This window comes from Phocoena sinus, chromosome 10, assembly GCF_008692025.1.
Source record: "Phocoena sinus isolate mPhoSin1 chromosome 10, mPhoSin1.pri, whole genome shotgun sequence".
Taxonomy (NCBI): Eukaryota; Metazoa; Chordata; class Mammalia; order Artiodactyla; family Phocoenidae; genus Phocoena; species Phocoena sinus.
This window is the reverse complement of record NC_045772.1, coordinates 10,468,343-10,490,935: the sequence shown is the minus strand read 5'-3', so window position 1 is coordinate 10,490,935 and position 22,593 is coordinate 10,468,343. Positions and strand designations below refer to the sequence as shown.

At 54.7% G+C, this 22,593-nt stretch overlaps 1 protein-coding gene and 1 long non-coding RNA gene across 9 annotated transcripts in view; one reads left to right on the top strand and one right to left on the bottom strand.

Moving 5' to 3' along the window:
- Positions 1 to 13,061, top strand: part of TRIOBP (TRIO and F-actin binding protein) — a 65,669-nt gene extending 52,608 nt beyond the window's left edge. For 4 of the 8 annotated variants that reach the window (XM_032647121.1, XM_032647119.1, XM_032647120.1 and 1 more), the window contains 8 exons: positions 364 to 495; positions 5,666 to 5,813; positions 7,736 to 7,838; positions 8,407 to 8,566; positions 8,645 to 8,758; positions 9,755 to 9,841; positions 10,600 to 10,763; positions 12,347 to 13,059. In XM_032647121.1, coding sequence (XP_032503012.1) covers positions 364 to 495; positions 5,666 to 5,813; positions 7,736 to 7,838; positions 8,407 to 8,566; positions 8,645 to 8,758; positions 9,755 to 9,841; positions 10,600 to 10,761 — 906 coding nt within the window. In that variant the 3' untranslated portion in view covers positions 10,762 to 10,763; positions 12,347 to 13,059. Of the gene's footprint in view, positions 1 to 363; positions 496 to 643; positions 1,812 to 5,665; positions 5,814 to 7,735; positions 7,839 to 8,406; positions 8,567 to 8,644; positions 8,759 to 9,754; positions 9,842 to 10,599; positions 10,764 to 12,346 lie in introns of those variants that run through there. The other 4 variants (XM_032647125.1, XM_032647122.1, XM_032647126.1 and 1 more) reach the window with 4 other exon arrangements.
- Positions 12,636 to 16,626, bottom strand: LOC116761312. The gene is made up of 2 exons (XR_004351943.1): positions 15,155 to 16,626; positions 12,636 to 15,068 (listed from the first exon to the last, which is right to left on the bottom strand). It is a non-coding gene; the product is annotated as an uncharacterized LOC116761312 (long non-coding RNA).
- Between the last annotated feature and the right edge of the window lie 5,967 nt (positions 16,627 to 22,593).

The window sequence follows — 22,593 nt, the reverse complement described above, 5'->3', positions numbered from 1 at the left end:
AGTACCTTCTGCATCCCAAGCCTTGTGCTAGGCCCTCTTTACCTCCATTGGCTCATGTAATCCTCACAGCAGTCTCATGGTCCCATAGGGTAGACCTCATCACTGTTTTACTAATGGGAAACTGAGGCTCCAAGGCATTTCTCCCCACCTACGTAACGTGGGGGTGACCGCGGTGTCCTGCTCCCAGCCCTATCGAGCCTACTCTGGGCCAGCATTCTCCTGGGTTTCTGACCTGGCCATGCAGGAAACACCTAGAATGTCCCCCTTGCCTGCATCTCCACACGAGGGCCACTTCCTCCCATCAGCTACATCCCCACTTTCAGGCCCTCACTGACCTCGCCTTCCTGCCCACCCCCACAATAGGTCCAGTCCCTTCGTGCCCAACTGGAGGTCTGGCGTCTCCAAGGGGAGGCTCGGCGTCTCCAAGGGGAGGCTCCTCAAAGTGCACCCAAGTCCCAGGAGGACGGCCACATCCCCCCAGGCTACATCTCACAGGTAAGGCCAAGAAGCTGTTGTGTTGGGGGTGGGGGCAGGTTTCTGGTTGCCATGTTGTGAGAAAATGGCTAATATTCTGGGAGCCCTTCCTGTGTACCGGAACCCGTGTGAGGCATTTGACATTCATCATCTCATTTAATCTCCCCAGCGGGTGGACGTGAGCACTGTGCCCATTTTTACAGACAAGGCCACTGAGCTGTGAGAGGTTATGTGACTTGCCTGAGGTCAACCTGCCTGCAGATGTCAGAGGTGGGATTTGAGCTCGGGTCAGGCTGACTGCAGAGCCTGTGTGTGAGACCCCCCGTGATCCTCTGTACTTAGACCCCTTCCCCTGCACGTCTGGGAACAGGGGGCCTGGTGGAGAGTGGGATTCCTAATGGGCAGGCCCCTGGAAGTCGCTCCCTAAACACAGGGAAATCCTGCCCATGCCTGCCAGGCCGAGGCCCTGCGCAAGGTGGTCTGCGGGACATGGGCGCCTCCAGTGGCCCTCGGGAGACGCATGGTCTGCCTAGGACAGCGGCTCTCAACCAAGCTGATTTTGTTCCCCTGGGGCTATTTGGCCGTGTCCGGAGACACTTTTGATTGTTATGCCTGGGACAACTAGCTCTCCAGAAAAAATACGTGTGTGTGTACACACTGACACACTTGTATATGTTCATGGTAAATTTCACTGACGTAAAGCATGTTTAGTGTGCAGCTTACAAATGAGAAGTATGTGATGTTCTTTATTGTGAATTCCGTATAGCAAATTGATTTTTCTCAGAATACTTTCATTGATTTTTTCCGAATGCTCGTATCCACAGCCAGCCGACAAACGAGTGTCGTTCTCACGCGAATGTCGTTTGGCCTTCTTGTTTGTGTGAATGAGTGAGACAGCAAGACAAATGTTGAAACTTTACTCGGTCGATGTCATCGCAACTTCTTTGCTGAATTAGAGGATAGTCATCTGTTGCGACTATTTGAGAATACTCTTTGAAGAATATTTCTCAGGTTTTTGTTCTGTGCACAGCGTGGTGGTCATAGATAGGGCGCGCCGATTTGAAGTATAATCTGTACTGTGAGCATTTTTAGCTTTTTCTCATCTCTTGCTTAAATCTGGACAATCAACAAAACAATAAATCAAGCCCTGATTTGTAACGTTTACCAATTTCCATGGTGTAAATACTCCCGCTATGGCTGATGTCCCTGAACACAGAGTTGGGAAGCTGTGTGCCCGCCGTCATAATGACATTTCCACCCTATAGATACAGGAGGCGCAGATAACCTCAAAGCATAGCTACTAATAAAATGCAGTGAAATAATTAGGAAGTGATGAATTTTGAGTATCAGCTTTGTTTTTAATGTAACAATTAATTATAAGTTTATATAATTTCTAATAATGGGTATGCTAAATAACCGTGCCACAGAATTCCTAAAAATTTGACAGTCGGCTGCCCCCAGCCAGCACGCCCTTGACTGAAGCAAAAAAGAATGCTGGGATCCCAGGCTCTGGGCAGGGGGACCTTCTAGAAGTTCTGAGGGGGCGTGGGGCTCTCAGGAAGTCTTCCTGGAGCTGTGGGTGGGAGCGTGGGCTGCAGCAGGAGGTGGAGGGCCAGTGGGTGCCTATCGCGGAGACCCCCACTGCCAAGCTAAGGAGCTGGGATCGCATCCCACACATCTGAGGAGGTTTGGGGTCTGACAGTGACATCGGGAAGGTGGGGTTGGAGTGCAGGGGGCTTGGGAGGGGGTAGGGCCAGCATCAGGAGCTAGGACTTTGCCGAAGAAGAGAGGGATATAGGAGGGCATGTGGAGGGAGGTGAGCTTAAGGCTGGGCCACTGCCCCGAGGAAGGCAGAGGGGAGCGGCTGGGAGCTGGGGCCACCATGCAAGGCCAAGGGCCGTCTGGGGCTGAGTGGTTGATGGAACGTTCAGCTGAAGGGAGACCAGGGCCAAGGGGAGTTGGGGTGTGATATAGAGGCCTAGCTTGGGGATCACCTGACATGGGGAAGGGGGAAAGGGAGGGCCCAGTGTTGTCAGGGCTCCCTTGAGGCCAGAGGAAGGTGGGGCATCTCTAGACAGGGTGAGGTCCAACACCACCACCACCTGAGGCATCTGGGGACCTCAGAGACCCCCATCCAGAGGGCTTCAGACTTTGCTCTGTGGAGGGTCCATTCTGGGTGGGTTCGTTCACAGTCACCAGTACCAGAGCAGCTCCATCCTTGTCCATTTTACTATTAGAACCTGCATTAGATTCCCTTTGGAAGAAGGTTTCTGTCACTAAAATGAAGTTTGAAAAGCACTGCTCTGACTTCTCAGCTTACAGATGGGGAAACTGAGGCCCAGAGAGGGGGCGAGACCTTGCAGCTGGCAGCAGACCTGTGTCTGCAGTCCAGGTTTCCTGGTCCCCAGGCGCCCACTGGGCATCCCAAGGCTGTCAGCATTTCGTCCTGCTCGGTTGGGACGGGCAGGAGGAATGGGGGGTGAGAAGGACATAATGGGGAGACGGGGTGGGGGAGGGGCACCAGAGGAGAGGAGCCGAGCCATCTGCATCCCCTCGGGTCCCTGGAGAGGCAGCCGGAGAGTCACTGGACCCTGGAGAGGTGACAGCAGGGGAGGGATTCCCCAGCCTGGTATCAGGCCGAGTGGGCACCCCTCTTCCAGCTTGTGGGGCTTGCCACCACAGGACAGCAGCCGGGGGCCTGGCGCTTCACCCCGTGGGTGCTTACTGCAGTGGGGGCCACGGGTACTTCTTTATCTACTTTGATCCATGTCGGAGGTGGCAGCCAACACGTTGGGCCCTCGGGAAGGCAGGTCAGAGGGAGCAGCGCCTGGCCTTCTGGGAGCCCCTCATCGTGGGCTGGTTCCCACCTCCTGACGTCAGCCTCCAGACGCCCTATTGGCTGCCGGGTCTGCCTGCCTGATCTAGCTCTTTAAGAACAGCAGTCCCACCTCCCATAGTGCTCCGGTCTCTACAGGTCGGTGATCTCTACAGGTGGACGCTGACTTACCTTAGGGACCCTCCTGCGTTGGTCTTATGGGGTCTGTTTTACAGATGAGGAGATTGAGGCTGAGAGAGGGAAAGGAGCTTGCTCGAGTTCGCTCCATGGTACAGCCAAGACTAGGACCCAGTCTGTGGAATTCCAGAGCCATGTTCTCTTGCCCTTACTGGGGGCACACACAGAGGACAGGCACAGAGGCTCAGTGGGACAGGTATCCCTTGACCACCACTCAGAACACCTGGACCCTGGGGACCTGACCCTTGCCCTTCCCCCAAACTGGCCCATGCAGCCCCCAGATATGGCTGCTGGCGAGGTGGGGGTCAGTCCCCACCGGCCGTGAGGTGCCCTGTGGCATGGGGGAGAATGCAGCCTCTTAACTGGCCCTCCGTGCCTCAGTTTCTTCCTTGGCTCTTCCCCTTCCCTTTTTAATGATCTTAAACATTTTTAAATTATATAATGAATTTGTTTACATTTTCAAAAATAATTCAAGCAAATCAAAAGGTTAGAAACAAACACGTGAACTCTCCTTCCTCTGCCTGCTCCCAACCCCAGGGAGCCTTGGTTACCATTTGAGCACATCTATAGAGTTTCCTGTTGCAGCCGTAACAAATTACCACTAACATAAGACACAAATTTATCATCTCACAGTTTTGTAGGGTGGAAGTCTAACACAGGTCTCGCCAGGCTAAAATCCAGGCATCCACAGGATCGCATTCCCTTCCATAGGCTCTGGGGAGGCTCCATTTCCTCACCTTTTCCAGCGTCTGGCAGCCGCCTGCATTCCTTGGCCCGTGGCCCCTTCCTTCACCTTCAGAACCTGTGAAGGAGAGTCAAGTCCTTCTCACTTCCCACTGAGCTCCTTCCGTAGTCCTTTCTGCCTCTCCCTCTGCTCCCCTGCCTCCTCTTCCACATCCAAGGACCCTGTGATTACCTTGGGCCCAGAGGATAATCTAAAATAATCTCCCTATTTTCAGGTCAGCTGATTAGCACCTCTATTCTCCTTGGCCATGTAAGGTAACGTATTCGCAGGTTCCGGGAGTAGGACATAGACATCTTTGGGGCACCATTACTTTCCACAGTATCTTTCCATACCTTTCTCTGTGTTTTTATGTACATGTACTCAGACCTACAGCTCTAAGTGTCTTGTGTCCGTGACTGGGGTCCCACCATGTGTATTGTCAGAAACCAGCTTTCATCACCTAATTTTTGGGACACTTTCTACAGCAGTCCATGTGGGCAGCTCTGTCTTTTAACAGTTGCCTGGGTCCTCTGTAAAACTCAATCCCATAATTTATTTAAGGGCTTCCCTGTTAGGTATTTAGATTATTTCCAGTTTTCATCTGTTACCAACCTTGCCACAGGGAATACCCTTGTCCAAGAGTCTTTGTACACATATGACTTTCTGTGGGATCATTCCTAGGAGTGGACCTCCTAGGTGAAGGGGTCGTTAAAATTAGATGACGCCACCAAACTGCCCTCCACGCACCTGGTCGCGGCTGACTCTCCCAGCAGTGGGTATTATCAATCATTGAAAAATGTGCCTGTCTTGTCTACACAGCCCCATTCTGCAGTAAGCCATTAATTTCAGCTGACTTACTCAGCACCTGCCACAAGCCAGGCCGTAGCCTAGATCCCGGGGGCTCTGAGCTGGATCAAATCTTCCTTCTTTTGGGGGAATTTACGATCTGGCAGAAGTAGAGCCTTTGGAGGCAGGGGAGAGGCTGCCCAGAGTCAGAGCTAGGAGGATCTTTAAGCTGGTCTGCTGGCCAAGTGAATTACCCAGGAAGAGAAAGTTGTAAAAGAATGTTCCAGGCAGTGGGAACATGAGCTAAAGCTCAGAGGTGTGAACATGCCATGAACTGGTTGTGTTTTTTTTTTTTTTTTATAATTATGGGACTTCTTGGTTGGGGAGGGCCAGGGATGAGACCACCAGGGTCAGAAACTGGAGCAGGGACTTGGCTCTGTGGGATGGGGGAGGCTCAGAAGGGTTCAAAGCAGGAGAATGACAGGGTGAGGTTTGTGGATGGCGGGGAGCAGGGGCAGATACAGGCCGATGATGCCAGGGTCTTGGAGGAGGTGGTGAAGCCTGGACCAGGGCAGGCCTGCCCCTGAGACTTCTTGTCACAGGCTGGGAAGGGGCCACCATCCAGGCAATGGGGGCAGCCCCGTGACAGCCTGGCCTCCCACCCGCAGGAGGCGTGCGAACGCAGCCTGGCGGAGATGGAGTCTTCGCACCAGCAGGTGATGGAGGAGCTGCAGCGGCACCACGAGCGGGAGCTGCAGCGGCTGCAGCAGGAGAAGGAGTGGCTCCTGGCCGAGGAGACAGCAGCCACAGCCTCAGGTGAGGTCCCTGGGCAGGAGCGGCACAGTGGGGCCCAGCCCCGTGAACCTCCAAGCTGAGGCTGCTCCTGACTGGATTCGGGAGGCCTGTAAATAAGAGGTGAGGGCCTGAGTGCCAAACTTGGGGTGAGGGGTCAGGAGCCCCTAGATCTGGCCTCTAACCCTGCTTGCAAAGAGGAAACCGAGGCAATAAAAGACCCCAACTCACAGACCATGGGTTGTGACTCCTCTCCCTCAGGGGCCTGCGGCCACTGGGAAGCCCCCCGCAAGCCACACACATGCCCTGAGCTGCAACTCCACGTCCAGGCCCGTGCCGTGTGCTGGGGAGAGACCGCTCAGCCATAGACCCTGCTCTCATAGGAGTGCCGTCTCACTTGGCATGTGGTCTGGACCCTGGGGAGAGCGGGGAGAGGTATGAGGATTTACCAAGCCCGTTACCCACGTGAGCAACCTTAGTCCTTGCAGTGCCCGAGGGAGTGAACCCATTTCACAGATGAGGTAACTGGGGCTCAACGAAGTTAGCGACTTGTCCCAGATGGCATAGCTTGGAGGTGGCAGAAGCTGACGTTGGAGCTCAGAGCATTCTGACTGCAAAGCCATTCTCTGAACCCTTCCCTCTGCTCTCCCAAGTCAGAAACAGGAATGCCCAAGATGCTGGCCAACTCTCCCTCTCTGTACACCTGCTGTGTGTGCCTGGCATCCTAGACACTTTCATAGGGTTTGCAGAATAATGGAAATGATGAAGGAGGCCACGTGATCTGGAACTTAACCACCTGCCAGTGCTTCAAGCACTCAAGCCCAGGGCCCCTCATCCCAAACCCTGGGGTCAGTGCGTTTTGCATTTTAGGAAGATAACCTGGTATGCATATTAAATATCCTCTCCCAGCAGGGTCTGGGCTTCACCCTGAAATCTAGCACTAAGGTTTTGGCAAATTTTGGAAATTTCTCAAAGTCACACTTAAGTGGGATAGTCATGATCACAAATAGCCTTGTGTCCGTTCAGGTTGGGGGTCGCCACCAAAAGAGTCCAGTGTTCAGAGCTTTGGGATTTTGGAATTCTGGCTAAGACTATGAGTGAGGGCTTGTTTCTTTTGTTTTTTGTTTTTTGCGGTACACGGGCCTCTAACTGTTGTGGCCTCTCCCGTTGCGGAGCACAGGCTCTGGATGCGCAGGCTCAGCGGCCATGGCTCACGGGCCCAGCCGCTCCACGGCATGTGGGATCTTCCCGGACCGGGGCACGAACCCGTGTCCCCTGCATCGGCAGGCGGACTCTCAACCACTGCACCACCAGGGAAGCCCAGGACTTGTTTAATCTTCACAACAACCCCGTTTGAGCGTGGAAAGAGACTCAGTCCTTGGGGGCTCACAGCCTGAAAATAAACCAGTGGGGGCCAGTGTCTCTCTGTGCCATGCATTGTTCTGCTTGCTCTACACATGTCTCTCAACAACCCACGAGAGAAGGTGCTGTTGTCATCCCTGTTCTCCAGATAAGAAATCCAAGGCACAGAGGGGTTAAGTCCCCTGCACAAAGTCACACAGATTTGTACCGACCGCAGAGCCTGCGTTCTTGACCACTAGGCTGGGCCAGGCAGATGGACCTTGTTAAAGAACCTTCCAGGCTCTGCAGGGAGGACTGTGTGGGGTCTTACCAAGAAATCACTAACAAGAGGTACCAGTGGTCAGACATTGAGGTGTCTCCCCAGCAGGGTCCATCAGACAGGCACTGTCATCCTCCCTTGATAGACAGGCTCAGAGAGGTTGAACACCTTACCCAAAGCCACTCAGTCCATGACACAGCCCGGCCCAGTGCTCTTTGCATTACCACTCTCTGCTCCTGTCTCCATATGGAGTCCCGGAGGAAGTGGAGCTTGTTGCTGCTGACCCCTCCCCAGTCTCCGTTCCACCTCTCTGCCCTGCTTCCAGCCATCGAAGCCATGAAGAAGGCCTACCAGGAGGAGCTGAGCCGGGAGCTGAGCAAGACACAGAGTCTCCCACAGGGCCCAGATGGCCTCCAGAAACAGCACCAGTAAGATGGCAATTGGGCCCTGCGGTCTGGGGACAGGGGCTCCCTCTGAGCCAGGAGCCCAGCTGTCCACCCTGCTGATTATGAGTGGGGGAACCTGTGCTAAGACCCCTGGCAGAGGGCATGTCAGTTTGCCCCCAGCTGAGACACCTGCTCCGGTCGCATGGCACCGGGAACAGAAGCAGTGGGACCTCAGCCAGACCCGCACGCCAGTGCACACGGCAGTTCTCAGGCCCCTTCTTGTTTAGCCAGTCTCAGTCTCCACCCTTCTCTTCCCCTCTTTAGTGTCTCCCTAGAGCTGGGCTACAGTATCAGCCAGTAGGTGCCCCTCTGCTGTGGAATGTTGGGGCTATGGAGGCTTTAGAGATGGGCTTCTCCGACCCATCCCCTCATAGAGGAGGCGCCTGCAGCCCAGAGAGGCTGTCACCAGTTCACAGCCCCAGAGCTGGCTGAAGGCAAAACTAGGGCGGGAACCAGGAGCCCTAAGCTGCTTTGAGTCTGTGTGACCTGACCCAGCTCGGCAGAGGGCGAGAGAGCCCGGGCCATCGTTCCCCTCCTCTGCCCTGGGCAGGTCAGATCTGGAGGCACTGAAGCGGGAGCTGCAGGTGCTGTCAGAGCAGTACTCGCAGAAGTGCCTGGAGATTGGGGCCCTGACGCGGCAGGCGGAGGAGCGCGAGCACACGCTGCGGCGCTGCCAGCAGGAGGGCCAGGAGCTGCTGCGCCACAACCAGGTGGGCCTGGCCCCGCTGGGGTGGGGGTGGGGCGTGGGCATCCCGGCGCCCCTGCGCTGACCCTCCCACCCCTCCCAGGAGCTGCACGCCCGCCTGTCCGAGGAGATTGACCGGCTGCGCAGCTTCATCGCCTCACAGGGCACCGGCAACGGCTGCGGGCGCAGCAGCGAGCGGAGCTCCTGTGAGCTGGAGGTGCGTCCACCCCTTGTGCCAGGCCGCCCAGTTGGTTCTTGGGGCCTGGGTGTGGGGAGTGTATCCAGACAGGTTGGGTCTGCCCTGTAGCCGGGAGAGGACGGGGCAGCTAGGAAGGACGCCTGCTGTGCACCCAGCACTAGTGGGCTGACTGGGTGAAAGCCCTCCCATGGTAGGTCCTGCCACCCACCTGCTGTGGGACCGTGACAAGTCACCTCACCTTTCTGAGCCCCAGTGGCTCATCTATAAAATGGAGCTAGCACCTCCGTTACTGGGAGAAGCCGGGGTGAAAAAATGTGTATGTGATCCCAGGGCCACCCTAGCCTTTTGTTGTATTTAACAAAAATGTATATACAGCTTTACTCTGTGGCTGGCACTTCTGTAAGCCCTTATATCTGCTAATTCATTGAAGCTTCCTAACAGTCCTGTGAGAAAGATGCCATTACTGTTCCCATTTTATAGGTGAGGAAACTGAGACTCAGGGAGGTCAAGTGTCTCGCCCAAGGCCACATGGCTAGTCAGTATGGGAGCTGGGATTTGAACCAGGCAACTTGGCTCCAGAGTCTAAGCTTTTAAGCCTCCTTCGTCCTGGCTGAACCTGTCTCCTCCTTGGTCAGGTCAGGGTAGCAGTACCTGCTCATCAGGGTTCGGGGAGGGCTTAATGAGGAAGCCCAGCCCACTCTGGTTCACCCTAGGGCCACACTATGGCTTCTTTTCGTGCTCTTTGCCCTGAAGTGGAGCGCCTGGCGCTGTGTTGAGGCCACAGCAGAGGTGACCATAAGCTACCCACTCACATTGTATGGACAGGGTGAGAGAGCAAGGAGAAATCAGAGAGGACTTCCTGGAGGGGTCTGCTCCTGGGGACATGGGTCTCGGTGCAGGTTGGGAGCTGCATTCTAGGGGCCTGAGGCAGAGAGAAGCCATGCTTCAGGGGTGCGGTGAGCCAGGGTAGCTCTGGCCTCTGGCCCTGCATCAGCCTGGCACCTGTGACCCCAGGTGCTGCTGCGCGTGAAGGAGAATGAGCTGCAGTACCTGAAGAAGGAGGTGCAGTGCCTCCGGGATGAGCTCCAGGTGATGCAGAAGGTGAGTCCCGGCCGGCCGAGGCAGGGCGTCGGCGGGGTGGGGAGCCCCTGGATCTAGCTGTGTCCCATCTTGTGAGCACCTGCTCTGTGCCGGCCACTCCTGGCCTCCTCAGGCTCTCCCCGTGCCTCCCCCACGTAGGTGTCACTATTCCCATTTACAGACAAAGAAGCTGAGGCTAAGAAAGGTAAGAGACTTGCTCACGCCACATTTGCTTTTATTTAGTCAGAAATATTCATTGAGCACCCACTATGTGCCCAGCACTGCGCTGGGTGCTGGGTGACAGCCGTGGGCAAGAGCAAAACCCCTGCACGTGTGCAGCGTGCGTTGCAGTGAGGGATAAGCCGTGTTGCTGGGAGTTGGGGGACCAGGATTCGGGGCCCAGTCTGGCCCACCCTTGGTGCCATGTCCCTTTGTCTTTGACACCCGCTGCATGTCGGTGGCTCTGAAGTGTGTGTGAGCCAAACTCATGGAAGGGGCCCAAGCACTGGGCCAGGCTGACCCGGTTCTCCTCCCAGCCACTCACTGCTGTTTGGTCTCGGACAAAAGCTTCACCTCCCTGGGCCTCAGCTGTCATCTTGAATGGGATGAAAATGACGCCGAAACCTGTGTCACTGGGTGGAGCCGGGGGCCACCTAGGGGGGCCACCTGGAGGGAGGAGGCCGTGGGGGCAGTGGAGGGGCCTGGCTGCTTTGTGCCGGCAGGTGGGCAGGGCCAGGAAGGAGGGCTTCGTGCCCTCACAACCCCTCCCCGCCCCCCAGGACAGGCGCTTCACCTCGGGAAAGTACCAGGACGTGTACGTGGAGCTGAACCACATTAAGACGCGGTCGGAGCGGGAGATCGAGCAGCTGAAAGAGCACCTGCGCCTCGCCATGGCTGCGCTGCAGGAGAAGGAGGCCGTGCGCAACAGCCTGGCCGAGTAGAGGTGGGCGCCCCGGGCTGGGCGGGGCTGAGGCCACGCGGGGCCTGGCGGTGTGAGCTGAGGCTCATCCACACCTGACTCCCCCTGCCATCGGGGCCAGGGCACTTCCCTCTCCTAGCCTCCGTATCCCTTTCTGTAAATGGGGGCAGTGACACCAGCGACTCGGGGTTGTCGTGGGGACCTGTCAGACTCAGCCAGAGGCTGCTTTGTAAACTTAAGCATGTGTCTGCCGAGGTGGGCCAGTGAGTTCAGGGTCTGATTTTCGCCCTGTCCCCGCCATGTGACAGCGGGTGCTTCTTTTTTTTTTTTTTTTTTTTTTCGGTACACGGGCCTCTCTTTGTTGTGGCCTCTCCCGTTGCGGAGCACAGGCTCTGGACACGCAGGCCCAGCGGCCATGGCTCACGGGCCCAGGCGCTCCACAGCACGTGGGATCTTCCCGGACCGGGGCACGAACCCGTAGCCCCTGCATCGGCAGGCGGACTCTCAACCACTGCGCCCCCAGGGAAGCCCCGACAGCGGGTGCTTCTTAACACAGAGCCACAGCCACAGCCCGAGCAGTCCACACTCCTCCTCTGGGCTTCAGTGCCCTAACTGATCTGCCTGGGCTTGGGCGGCAAATCCGGTGTGGCCACCCCCTCATTAGACCCAGCAGCACGGCGCGCATCACTAATCACCCACAGCGTTCCTTCCTCCGTGCTTCACACCCCGGACATCACTGGAGGCCGTGCTCTGTCCTACTTCTGCTCACGGTCATCCCTGACTTGGCAGGGTGTGAAACATTTTTATGATGCCTTTTCCTACTGCCCTGTCTACCTGGAGCTTCCTCTTTCTAACACATCCTTGGGGACTTCCTAAGGCACTCCGGAGAGGCCACCCTGTGGGCCAGGCTTGGGGAGAAGCCCGGAGGAGAGGATCTGGCCAGCCTTTGGGGCCAAGAGGCATTGGAAGGACCTGCCAGCCACCCTTGCCTGGCCTAAGCCAGACTCCCACACTGTTTTTTTTAATTGAAATGTAGTCGACTTACAATGTTGTGTCAGTTTCTGGGGTACAGCAAAGTGCTGCAGTTATATACAGAAATACATACATACATTCTTTTTCATTATATTTTATTACAAGATATTGAATGTAGTTTCCTGTGTTATACAGTAGGACCTTGTTATTTGTCTATTTTATATATAGCAGTGTGTATCTGCTGACCCCAAACTCCTAATTTATCCCTCCCCCCACCCCTGCTTTCCACTTTGGTAACCATAAGTTTGTTTTCTGTGTTGTAAATAAGTTCATTTGTATCATTTTTTTTTAAGATTCCATGTATAAATGACATCATAAGATATTCGTCTCTCTCTGTCTGACTTCCTCCACTTAGTGTGATAATCCCTAGGTCCATCCATGTTGCTGCAAGTGGCATTATTTCACTCTTTTTTGTGGCTGAGTAATATTCCACTGTATATGTATACTTTATCCATTCATCTGTCAGTGGATACTTAGGTTGTTTCCGTGTCTTGGCAATTGTAAATAGTGCTGCTATGACACTGGGGTGTGTGTATCTTTTCTAATTAGTAGACTCCTCCACTCTTGTCTTCTAGGTCCTCGTGGTCCAGCCCTGCTGCAGACCCCCAGCCCAAGGGGACCAATCTCCCTCCTTCCCTGCTGGATGGACGTCAGAAGCCAAGCTTTCTCCCCACCCTCTGTGGGCCGCACATGTACTCACACCCACTATACACACACACACACGTCCACACACACACACACACACACACACACACACGCACACACGTCCTCTGCGTATCTGAGCGCGCCCCTAGCACTGGGTCTTACCTTGCACCTTCTTCAGGATTTTATATGTGAAGAGATTTTTATATAGATTTTTTTTCCTTTTTTTTTTTTTCCCCCAAATACTTTATACTTTTTAAAAAGCAATTCCTGGTGGCGTGTGCCTCTATAACACTGGCTCCCCCTGTGTCTCCAGACGCCTGCTTGGGCTTCTGGGCCCACAGCCTGGCCCGGGGTCTAGCGGAGGCCCAGCAGCAGCTATGGCAGGGTTGACTCTGCTGGGAGAGGCCGGGAGCCAGCCACCCTCTTTCTACCCTACCTCCCACTAACTACTTCCTGCCCTGGGGGGACCCACTCCCTGGGACTCTGGACAGAGGGACAGATGGACAAAGGGAGCCAGCAGCTGTCTCCATGGCCCCACCCCCTCCTCTGAGGGGTGCTGGGCACGGATCTGCGGGGACCACCCCGTGCAGGCAGGCGTTTCTCTCCTGCTCTGTGAGCCTTAACTTAATAAAATGTTCCGGCAGCTCTGGTGTCCTGGGTGGCTGGGCAGGGAGGGTAATGGAGGTTGGGGTTTCTTAAAGTGGCTTCACCACCCGCCCCCGCCAGCGCTCCACCCTTCCTGAAGGGGCAGCATGTGGGCTTCTGAGGGTGGGGTTGAGAATCTGGTTCCTCCACCAGGCTTTGCAGCTCCACGTGGGGTTTGCAGACCAGCAGGAACAGCAGTGACACCAGGGAGCTTTTTAGAAACACCAAGTCCAGGCCCCGCCCTGATCTACTGAGTCAGGATCTGCCCTTTAACAAGGCCCCTCCGTCTGAGGAGCCCGGGAGTGGGCGCTGGGCCCAGCCTTGGAGGGAGGACTGGAGCTGAGGCTTTGCCGGTGATTGACCTTGGGCGAGCCACGCCCCTCTCTAAGAGCCTTAATCTGCTTCTCCATCAGATGGGTACCTTTCAGCCCCAGTCCTATACTGAGGCTGTGCCCAGAGGGCTTGTCCAGCCCTGGCAGGGTTGGGGGCGGGAGCAGTGGACGAGGCCACCCCAGGCCCATCAGGCCGGGAGGCCTCATCCCTGCTGGCTGGCTGTGCTGATTGTGGCTTCACGTGGGGCTGAGAAGAGGCCCCAGTTCCGAGGTACTGCCAGTCCAGCCTGGGCTCTCCGATTTGCAGGGCTGTGGCGAAGGTAATGAAGATGAGGGGATAACTTGAGCCGGCCCCATGCGCTTCCCATCAACCCTCGGGCACCTCCTCTGGGCTGGGCACTGGGTGTATAGAGTTGAACAAGAACTGGCCCTACCCTGCACCGAGGCCACAAAAACAGGTCACATTGGGTTGGGTCCCGGAAGGCTGTGGGAACCCAGAGGAGACCCCCAGCCCAGCCCACAGGGCAGAGAGGGTTTTTGGAGGTGGCTTTGGAATGTGACTTTTCTAGATGGAAAAATCGGGAAGGGCATTCCAGTTCCAAGGGAACAGCATGATCAGATGCCCTGTGAACTTCCTGGTACGTTCAGGGAATGACCCGCAGGGGAGTAAGCTTGTGGGCTGTGGGGGAAATGTGCCCCATTCCCTTGCCAGTGATGGGTTTAGGAATGAGATGGGATGCGTTGAAGTTCCAGCCAATGAGATGCCAGGGAAAGTCTTGGTTGGGGTGGAGGGCTGGAGGGGGTCATCTGGAAAGGTCTGCCTTGATCTTAAAAAGGAGCACAAGGAGGGAACCCCTTGGCGGTCCAGTGGTGAGGACTCCACGTTCTTACTGCCGAGGGCCGGGGCGCAATCCCCGGTAGGGGAAATAAGTTCCCACAAGCCGCATGGTGCGGCCAAAAGCGGGGTGGGGCACAAGGAAGGGAGGCCTCTTTCTCCCAGCCTTTGGACACTGTTGGATGAAGTCCCCATATTGCCACCATCTTGCCTCATTAATGTGCTAAAAATGGCCGAGCAGAAAGAAAGAAGAACCAGGACCCTGAGCCATCAGATCACCCAGGCTTGGCACTGCCCTGCCTCAGGACTTCCTGTCTCATAAGGAGCATCCCATGGGCAGCCCCGTATCCAGCCGGTTGAGTCCAGCGCCCTGCCCATCCTCACCACGCTCTGTTGTCTCCCGCCAGCATCCCCAGACCTCCCTCGAGTCCATCCTCTTGTCTTCATGACTCCCTCAGCCCAACTCGGGCTGCCTGTGTAGCACCTGGGCTATGGGAACGTCCTCCTCACCGGCTCCCTCCCACGCCACCCTCTCCTCAGGCAGGGCTGCCTGGACAAACCAAAAACTCTGGCCAACCTATGAACAGGTGCCCCACCTGAACCACTTAAAGACAATGAGAGATCACTTCTACCCCACCCCACTAAAAAATAGCTCAAATTAACAGGACTAATGATACCAAGTGTCTGAGGATATGAAAAACTGGAGTTCTCACGAACTGCTGGTGGGAGTGTTCTTGGTACCAGCACAGTGAGGAACTGTCGGCTTTTTTTTTTGGCCGCACTGCACACTACGTGAGATCTTAGAAGTCCCAGCAGTTTCTTATAAAGTTAAATACGCACCTACGCTGTGTCCCAGCAGTTTCTTATAAAGTTAAATACGCACCTACGCTGTGTCCCAGCAGTTTCTCATAAAGTTAAATACGCACCTACCCTGGGACCTAGGATTTCCACTTGTGCGTATACACCCAAGAGAAATGAGTGCTTAGGTTTATAAAATGACTAGTACAAAGATATTCATATCAGCCTTACTCATAGTAACCGATATCTGAAAACAATACACGTCTATCAAGAGTAGAATGAATAAACAAATGGTGGCATATTCATTCATTAGAATACTGCAATAAAAAAAGAATTATTAGGACTTCCCTGGCGGTTCAGTGGTTGAGACTCCGAGCTCCCACTGCAGGGGACACGAGTTCGATCCCTGGTTGGGGAACTAAGATCCTGCATGCTGCGTGGCGTGGGCAAAATTTAAAAAAAAATTACTGCTACATGCAACAGCATGTTGAGACTTCTAGACATAATGTAAGTGAAAGAAGCCAGCCACGAAAAGTCCATTTACAGGAAGTTCAGGAACGAGCAAAACTGTCGCTATGGTGATAGTCATCTGGGCTCCGGGTAGGGTGGGGCACATTGACTAGTGGGGACTTTCTGGGGTGCCAGAAGTGTAGCGTATCTTGACCTGGGTAGTGGTCACATGTAAAAATTTGCCATTTTGCACACTTAATGATTTGTGCATTTGACTGTGTGAATCACATCTAATTAAAAAAAAAAATCCAGGGTTCCAGCAGGTGCCCAGGTGAGGCTCCTGGGGAAAACCCCAATAACCTGTCACACAGGGAATCTGGCCGAAACTACAAGGTTTGGCTGCTAGGTCTGGCCTCCTCAGACAGCCAAGTATGTGCTACGGAAAGAGCACAGGGTGGGGTATCAGACAACCCCATAGGGGTTCAAACCCCAACTGCTGCCTCCAGCTGGCTACATGAATCTCACAGAGTCACATCCCTCTCTGGGCTTTATTTTCCCATCTCTTAAATGGGAATGATAATGTCTACCACAGAGGGTTATTCAGGTATTAAATTACCAACTGGTTCAATGATCTATTACTGTGTAATCAACTACGTAAACTTAATGGCTTAGAAAAACAGTTTTTTATTATCACTCCTGGCCCCGTGGGTGGACTGGGCTCAACTGGACCATTCTCTTGGTGTCTGTTTTGCAGTTGCTGTCGTTGGTGGCTGGGCTGGACGTCCAAGACGGCTTCTTCATTCGTATATCTGGTGCCTCAGCTGGGGTGAAGGTGGCAGCTGGGGGGCCACAGGACAGATCTCTCCCTTTCTCCACGTGGCCACTTCACGTGGCTAGCTTGGGCTTCCTCACAGCATGGCAGTCTCAGGGCAGTCTGTAGTCCGACTTCTTACATGGCAGTTCACTTCCCTTAGAGAGTTTCAAGTGATGCTGGTGGAATCTACAAGCCTCTTATGACTCAGGCTTGGAAGTGCTGTGGCACGTCTTCCGATCAAATTAATAAAAAACAAGTCACTGGACTTCCCTGGTGGCGCAGTGGTTAAGAATCCGCCTGCCAATGCAGGGGACACGGATTCGAGCCCCGGTCCGGGAACATCCCACATGCCGTGGAGCGGCTGGGTCCGTGAGCCATGGCCGCTGAGCCTGCGCGTCCGGAGCCTGTGCTCCGCAACGGGAGAGGCCACAACAGTGAGAGGCCCACGTACCGCAATAAATAAATAAATAAATAAATAATTAAAAAAAAAATATTTATTTATTTATTTGGTTGCACTGGGTCATAGTTGCAGCTTGTGGGCTCCTCAGTTGCGGCTCAAGGGCTCCTTAGTTGCCCATGCGCCACAACGACTGAGCCTGCGCTCTAGAGCTCACGAGCCACAACTACTGAGCCCACGTGCTGCAACTACTGAAGCCTGCGTGCCTAGAGCCTATGCTCCACAACGAGAAGCCACCGCAATGAGAAGCCCACACACTGCAACAAAGAGTAGCCCCCGCTGGATGCAACCAGAGAAAACCTACGCGCGGCAACGAAGACCAAATGCAGCCCAAAATAAATAAGTAAATAATAATAATAAAAAAAGCAAGTCACAGGGCCGGCCCATAGTCAAGGGGAGGGGACAGCCCCTGATCATGGATGCTGGGGGGTGATTCACTGGGAGCTAGCTTTCTTCTCTGTGCTCTGGCTTCTCCACCTAACTCTCCACCTCCTTCTTCTCAGTCTCCTGAGAATTCTCTTCTTCTGTCCCGCCCTCTAATGTTGGGGTTCCCCAGGGTCTGTCCTCAGCTCTCCTGTCTTCTCCTTCTACATGTTTTCCTGTGACAAGCTTGATCTCTGTCTTTGATCTCTTGTCCTTGGTTTTTGTCTGTCTGCAACCCAAGCCTTTCTTGGGAACTCCAGACCTGGGCAGCCTCAGTCTCAAGGCTGCTATCAAGGCCCTGTCTTCCCTCCAATTTGTTCCGCTTCAGTTACTTACAAGAGGCCACAATCAGCACAGAGGATGCAGCAAACCCAGCCTGGGAGGTCAGGGGAGGCTTCTTGGAGGAGGGGGCCCTGGAGCTGAGGAGGAACTAGCTAGACTAAGAGGGTGGAGAGAGTATTCCAGGTCAAATGAACATCACATTCAAAGGCACTAGATGGGAAAGGAAAGCCCATTCAGGGACAGAGCAGCTGGGTTTGGCTGGAGTTTGGAGTGCGTACAGGGATCCAAAATGAGGCCAGAGGAACAGGCCAGAGCTAGAATAGAATTCAATCCGCAAGGAGGGTGGGGACCCTGCATCCAAGCTCTAGCTTCATTCTTCTTTTTTAAAAAATATTTATTTATTGGGGCTTCCCTGGTGGCGCAGGGGTTGAGAGTCCGCCTGCCGATGCAGGGGACACGGGTTCGTGCCCCGGTCCAGGAAGATCCCACATGCCGCGGAGCGGCTGGGTCCGTGAGCCATGGCCGCTGAGCCTGCGCGTCCGGAGCCTGTGCTCCGCAACGGGAGAGGCCACAACAGTGAGAGGCCCACGTACCGCAATAAATAAATAAATAAAAAAATAATTTAAAAAAAAATATTTATTTATTTATTTGGTTGCACTGGGTCATAGTTGCAGCTTGTGGGCTCCTCAGTTGCGGCTCAAGGGCTCCTTAGTTGCCGCTCACCAGCTCCTTAGTTGTGGCGTGGGAATTCTTAGTTGTGGCATGCGTGTGGGATCTAGTTCCCTGACCAGGGATCAGACCCAGGCCCCCTGCATTGGGAGCTCAGAGTCTTAACCACTGCGCCGCCAGGGAAGTCCCTCTAGCTTCATTCTTAACCCAGTGGGGAGCCATTGGGGAGTTTCAGGTGGGCGGTGCCCTGGCTCAGGACGGAGGTCTGGGCAAAGACGGGGCTGTGGGATCATCAGCACGGGGGGGGTTGGTGAAGGCTCTGAGTTGGTCTCAGGGTGGCAAGTAGCAGGGTGGGGGCGGGGGGTTGGAGAGGGGGACAGGACCCTAAGGAAGAGCAGTAAGTAGGTTCCCAGCAACCGGAGGGAGCGGATGCTTTGAGAAGGGAGTGGCCGACTGGGGCTGGGAGAAAAGGCCCACCAAGGGCCCACTGAATTTCGTCAGGCCACAGAGGGTGGGGAGCCATGAGGGGGACAGAGGCTGTGAGGGGAGGACAGAGAAGTTTTGTCACTTCCTTGTCACCTTTACTCTTTACACCTTGTCAGACTTTACTCTGGCTCCTTTTTCTAAGGCCTAGAGCTTCAGTCACCCCAGGCCCACCCCATCCAGGGGCTCTGGGACCATCTCACCCTCAGCTCCAGGGACCTGCAGCTCCTCTGGGAAGTGGGGGGCAATGTCACCTCAGAAGGCACTAATGATGCAGACCCTCCCCTCCCCATCCCATGATGCCTGAGAGAGGCAGGATGAGGAAGGAGTAAGGGCTGAGGTCAGTGGCGGGGGGTAAGGGGACCAAGACAGCCCTCCATCCATATCCTAGCTCCTAGCTCTGCAAACTTGGGCAAGTTATACAAATTTTCTGTGCCTCAGTTTCCTCATCTGTAAAATGGGGATAGTACTTCATACCCCGCAGGAGTGTTGTGAAGCTCAAAAATGAGCCAATACATATAAAATGCTGAGAAGAGTGCCTGGGACAGAGTAAAATGCAATTAAAATGTTAGTCCTCATTGTGGTGGTTGTAATTGTTATGGGGTGGTGATGAGGATTAAGTGAAATGATGGAAGTAAAATGCATGGCATGGGGCCCAGAATACAGTAAGTATTTCAAAAACAGGAGCTATTATTTTATTATTAGTACTCAGAAGTCAGCTGGCTGTCCCTGCCCCCTGCCATTCCCAGGAGATCTGGTTAAACTTGGTCCAAACCCCGACCCCATGTTCTGTGAGAATCCAGGCCTCTTCCTCCCATTTTGGCAGATCCCCACTTGTCACTTTTCAGGGCATCCTGAGACTTCCCGTCTCTCGGGGTGGGATGTGTTGCCAGGTACAAAGCCAGACCCCTTCAGGGGCTCTATGATAAATCCTCTGGAAAAGAGTGTCTTATTAGCAAGCTCTCACCAACTTGCCCCTGCGCCGTCTCGACCCCAGCAGGTGGGGGCAGCTGGCAGTCTGGGAGGAGCCCAGTGTGGCCGTGGGGTACTGCCCTCTCCTCCTGGCCACCCCTTTACCACCCTTGGATGCTACTGCCTATCTTTGTCCCCAAGCCCATGCCTCATTCTGCATCTATCCCAGTCCCCAGCCTCTGATTTTTCCCCTCCCATCCAATCTGCACACCACCAGTGTGGGTTTTCTAAAACAGGGTTTTCCCTTTGTGAAACCCTGCTCTGAGCCCCTGCTGCCCTAGGATCAAGTATTAGCACATGAGCCCCTGCCCCTTCAGGATCCCTGGGCTCTGGGTTTCCACTCCACGAAGGCACCTGCAGCTCCTAAGGGTGCCCAGCCAGGCACTCATCTGTCCTCACCCCTCTCCTCCACATGCACCTGTCCACTCCCCGCCCCTCCTCTGGGAGACCCAGTAGAGTCAGGACTCAGATCAGTCATCACCTGCCACCTCCAAGGTCCCCCAGATGGGGCTAGATGCCCACTCTGGCTTCCACAGCCCTTCTACTTGACATGTTCTCTCCACATGGCTCCCCTAGACTGTGAGCCCCTCAAGCCAGGGACCAGCTCTGATTCACTTCTGTTTCCCCAGGACCCAGCACAGAACACATGGAGTCTCGGTATGATGTATGTTTGTTGATTGACTTACTGACTGACTGACTGGAAGTGAATGACTACCCAGCCAGGCACCCTCAAGACAGGGCACAGCCACAGCCTCAGCCTCACCCTCACTCCCACGCCAAAGGGCAAAAGTCTGGGTCTCCCCGTAAATCAGCCTGGAAGCCCAGCAACCAGCTTGAGGTGCTAGGAGCTAATGGCAGTTTCTGGCACATAAAAGAGCCTAGGCTGTAACTGTGAGTCATCCCTGTCATCCCAGCGTCCCATCTGACTTTACAAGCGGACTCTGAGGCCAGGGAAAGGAGGAGCTCACATTGAGGGAGCTCCTGCCTTGAGCAGACTTTTAGACAACAACTCTTTGAAGGGCTGAGCCCATTTACAGAGGAGGAAACTGAGGATCAGAGAGGGGACATGACTCACCAAGGTCAGTAATTTACTGAGTCACATCACGGCATGTCTGGCTCCAGCGCCCAAATCTTCTTACTCAGGCCACCTGCCCAAACAGAAAGATATCTACCTTTTGTGGAGCACTTACTGTGTGCCAGGTCCTGGAATAGGCATTTGCATTCACTATCTCCTTTAGTCCCCTGAACAGCCCAGTGAGGGAGGTGCGCAGTTACCTCCATTTTATTGGTGAGGGGGCTGGGACTCAGTAGCGCCGAGGTCACAGAGCTGGAGTCCAGGTCCGTGGCTCTCATAGCACCAGGGGCTTCCCAAGCTGACCAAGATCTTCTCATTGGAAACTGCCCCGAGACCAGGTGCCCTGGGTCCCTTCCTTGGGGCATAGGTGTGGGGGGGGGGGTCTGGGTGCACCTCTGTTGGGCTGACTTGGATAAGTCACCTCCACACTCCTGCCTCAGTTTCCCTAGTTAAGCAGATCAAGAGGTTCCTCCCAAGGGGGCTAGGAAGGTTGGAGGTCCCTAGAAAGGGCAAGAAGTTGCGTAAATTGTTGCCCCTTCACCATCCGGCAGCTCCAGTCTCCCCCCTGTGTCACGAGGGGTGCCAATCACACCTTCTCAAAGTCCCTGAGCTCTTGCAGTGTGGATCCCTGCCTGGACCTCCAACTCCACTCCCCGAACTCCCAAACCAGACCCGCCCCAGCTCTTGGCACCCTGGACCCGGTCGGCCACTGTCTCCAAGCTCCCTTGTGGTTCATGGTTCAACGAGGTCAGTGGCCATCTCTGTGTCTCCAGCTCCCCCATCAGGGCAGGGCATGTAGCCTGCATCCCAAAGATGCTCATTTGGTTTGGCCACCCACTGGCCCGGTGACCTCAGCGGAGGCATCTCTAGCTTCAAGAGGGGGGCGGTTGGCTGCACTGGCCAAGCAGGTGTGAAAGGTGATTCATGGCGGGCACACTTCACCAGCAGTGTGACATTGTTGCGTTGTTGACAAGGAGCCGAGGCGGTCCTGCCGAGAGACCCTCACCTGGGACCCAGCTGGCAGTGACCCTCAGGACTCCAGCAGATTCTCACGTTCTCCCATTTCCTTAGAAAGACAGGTTTGGAGGTATCTCTGGCCCCACGCCCAGGATCCCCCCACAACCCAGGCCCCAACCTCGGGCATCCTCTCTCCCCTTCACTCGTTCCTTCACTGATCCATTCATTCAGTCAAAGTCTGCGCCTGTACGAGAACATTCACGGCCGCATTGGGAGTAGGAAGTGTTTAATAAATTCCCCACCACGTTTTTATAACTTTTTGTAACAGTTATAACTTTTTATAACTGCTCCAGGGTCAAGCAGTTATAAAAAGCAGTGAGGACGTTCTTACGTGCTGATGTGGAGAGATCTCCAAGATGTGCTGTGAAGTAAACAAAGCAAGGTGCAGATCTGGGTGTGGGGCGTGCCACTATTTATGTAAAAGAAGAGAAATAGGGCTTCCCTGGTGGTGCAGTGGTTAAGAACCCGCCTGCCAATGCAGGGGACACGGGTTGGAGCCCTGGTCCGGGAAGATCCCACATGCCGTGGAGCAGCTAAGCCCGTGCGCCACAACTACTGAGCCTACGTGCTGCAACCACCGAAGCCCACGCACCTAGAGCCTGTGCTCCACAACAAGAGAAGCCACCGCAATGAGAAGCCCTCACACTGCAACGACGAGTAGCCCCCGCTCACCGCAACTAGAGAAACCCTGCGCGCAGCAACGAAGACCCAATGCACCCAAAAATAAATAAAATAGATAAATAAAGACAAAGATACAAAAATAAAGAGAGAGAGAGACAGAGAGATAACAGCAGGTATGGTTGGCGTACGTGCTTAGAGATGCTCAAAACCTCTCGGGGAGGAGTCACATGCATGCACACGCACACACAGCGTGAGAAAACGCAGTGGGAAGGGGGCCCTGGACATGCAAGAACCTGGACCAGCG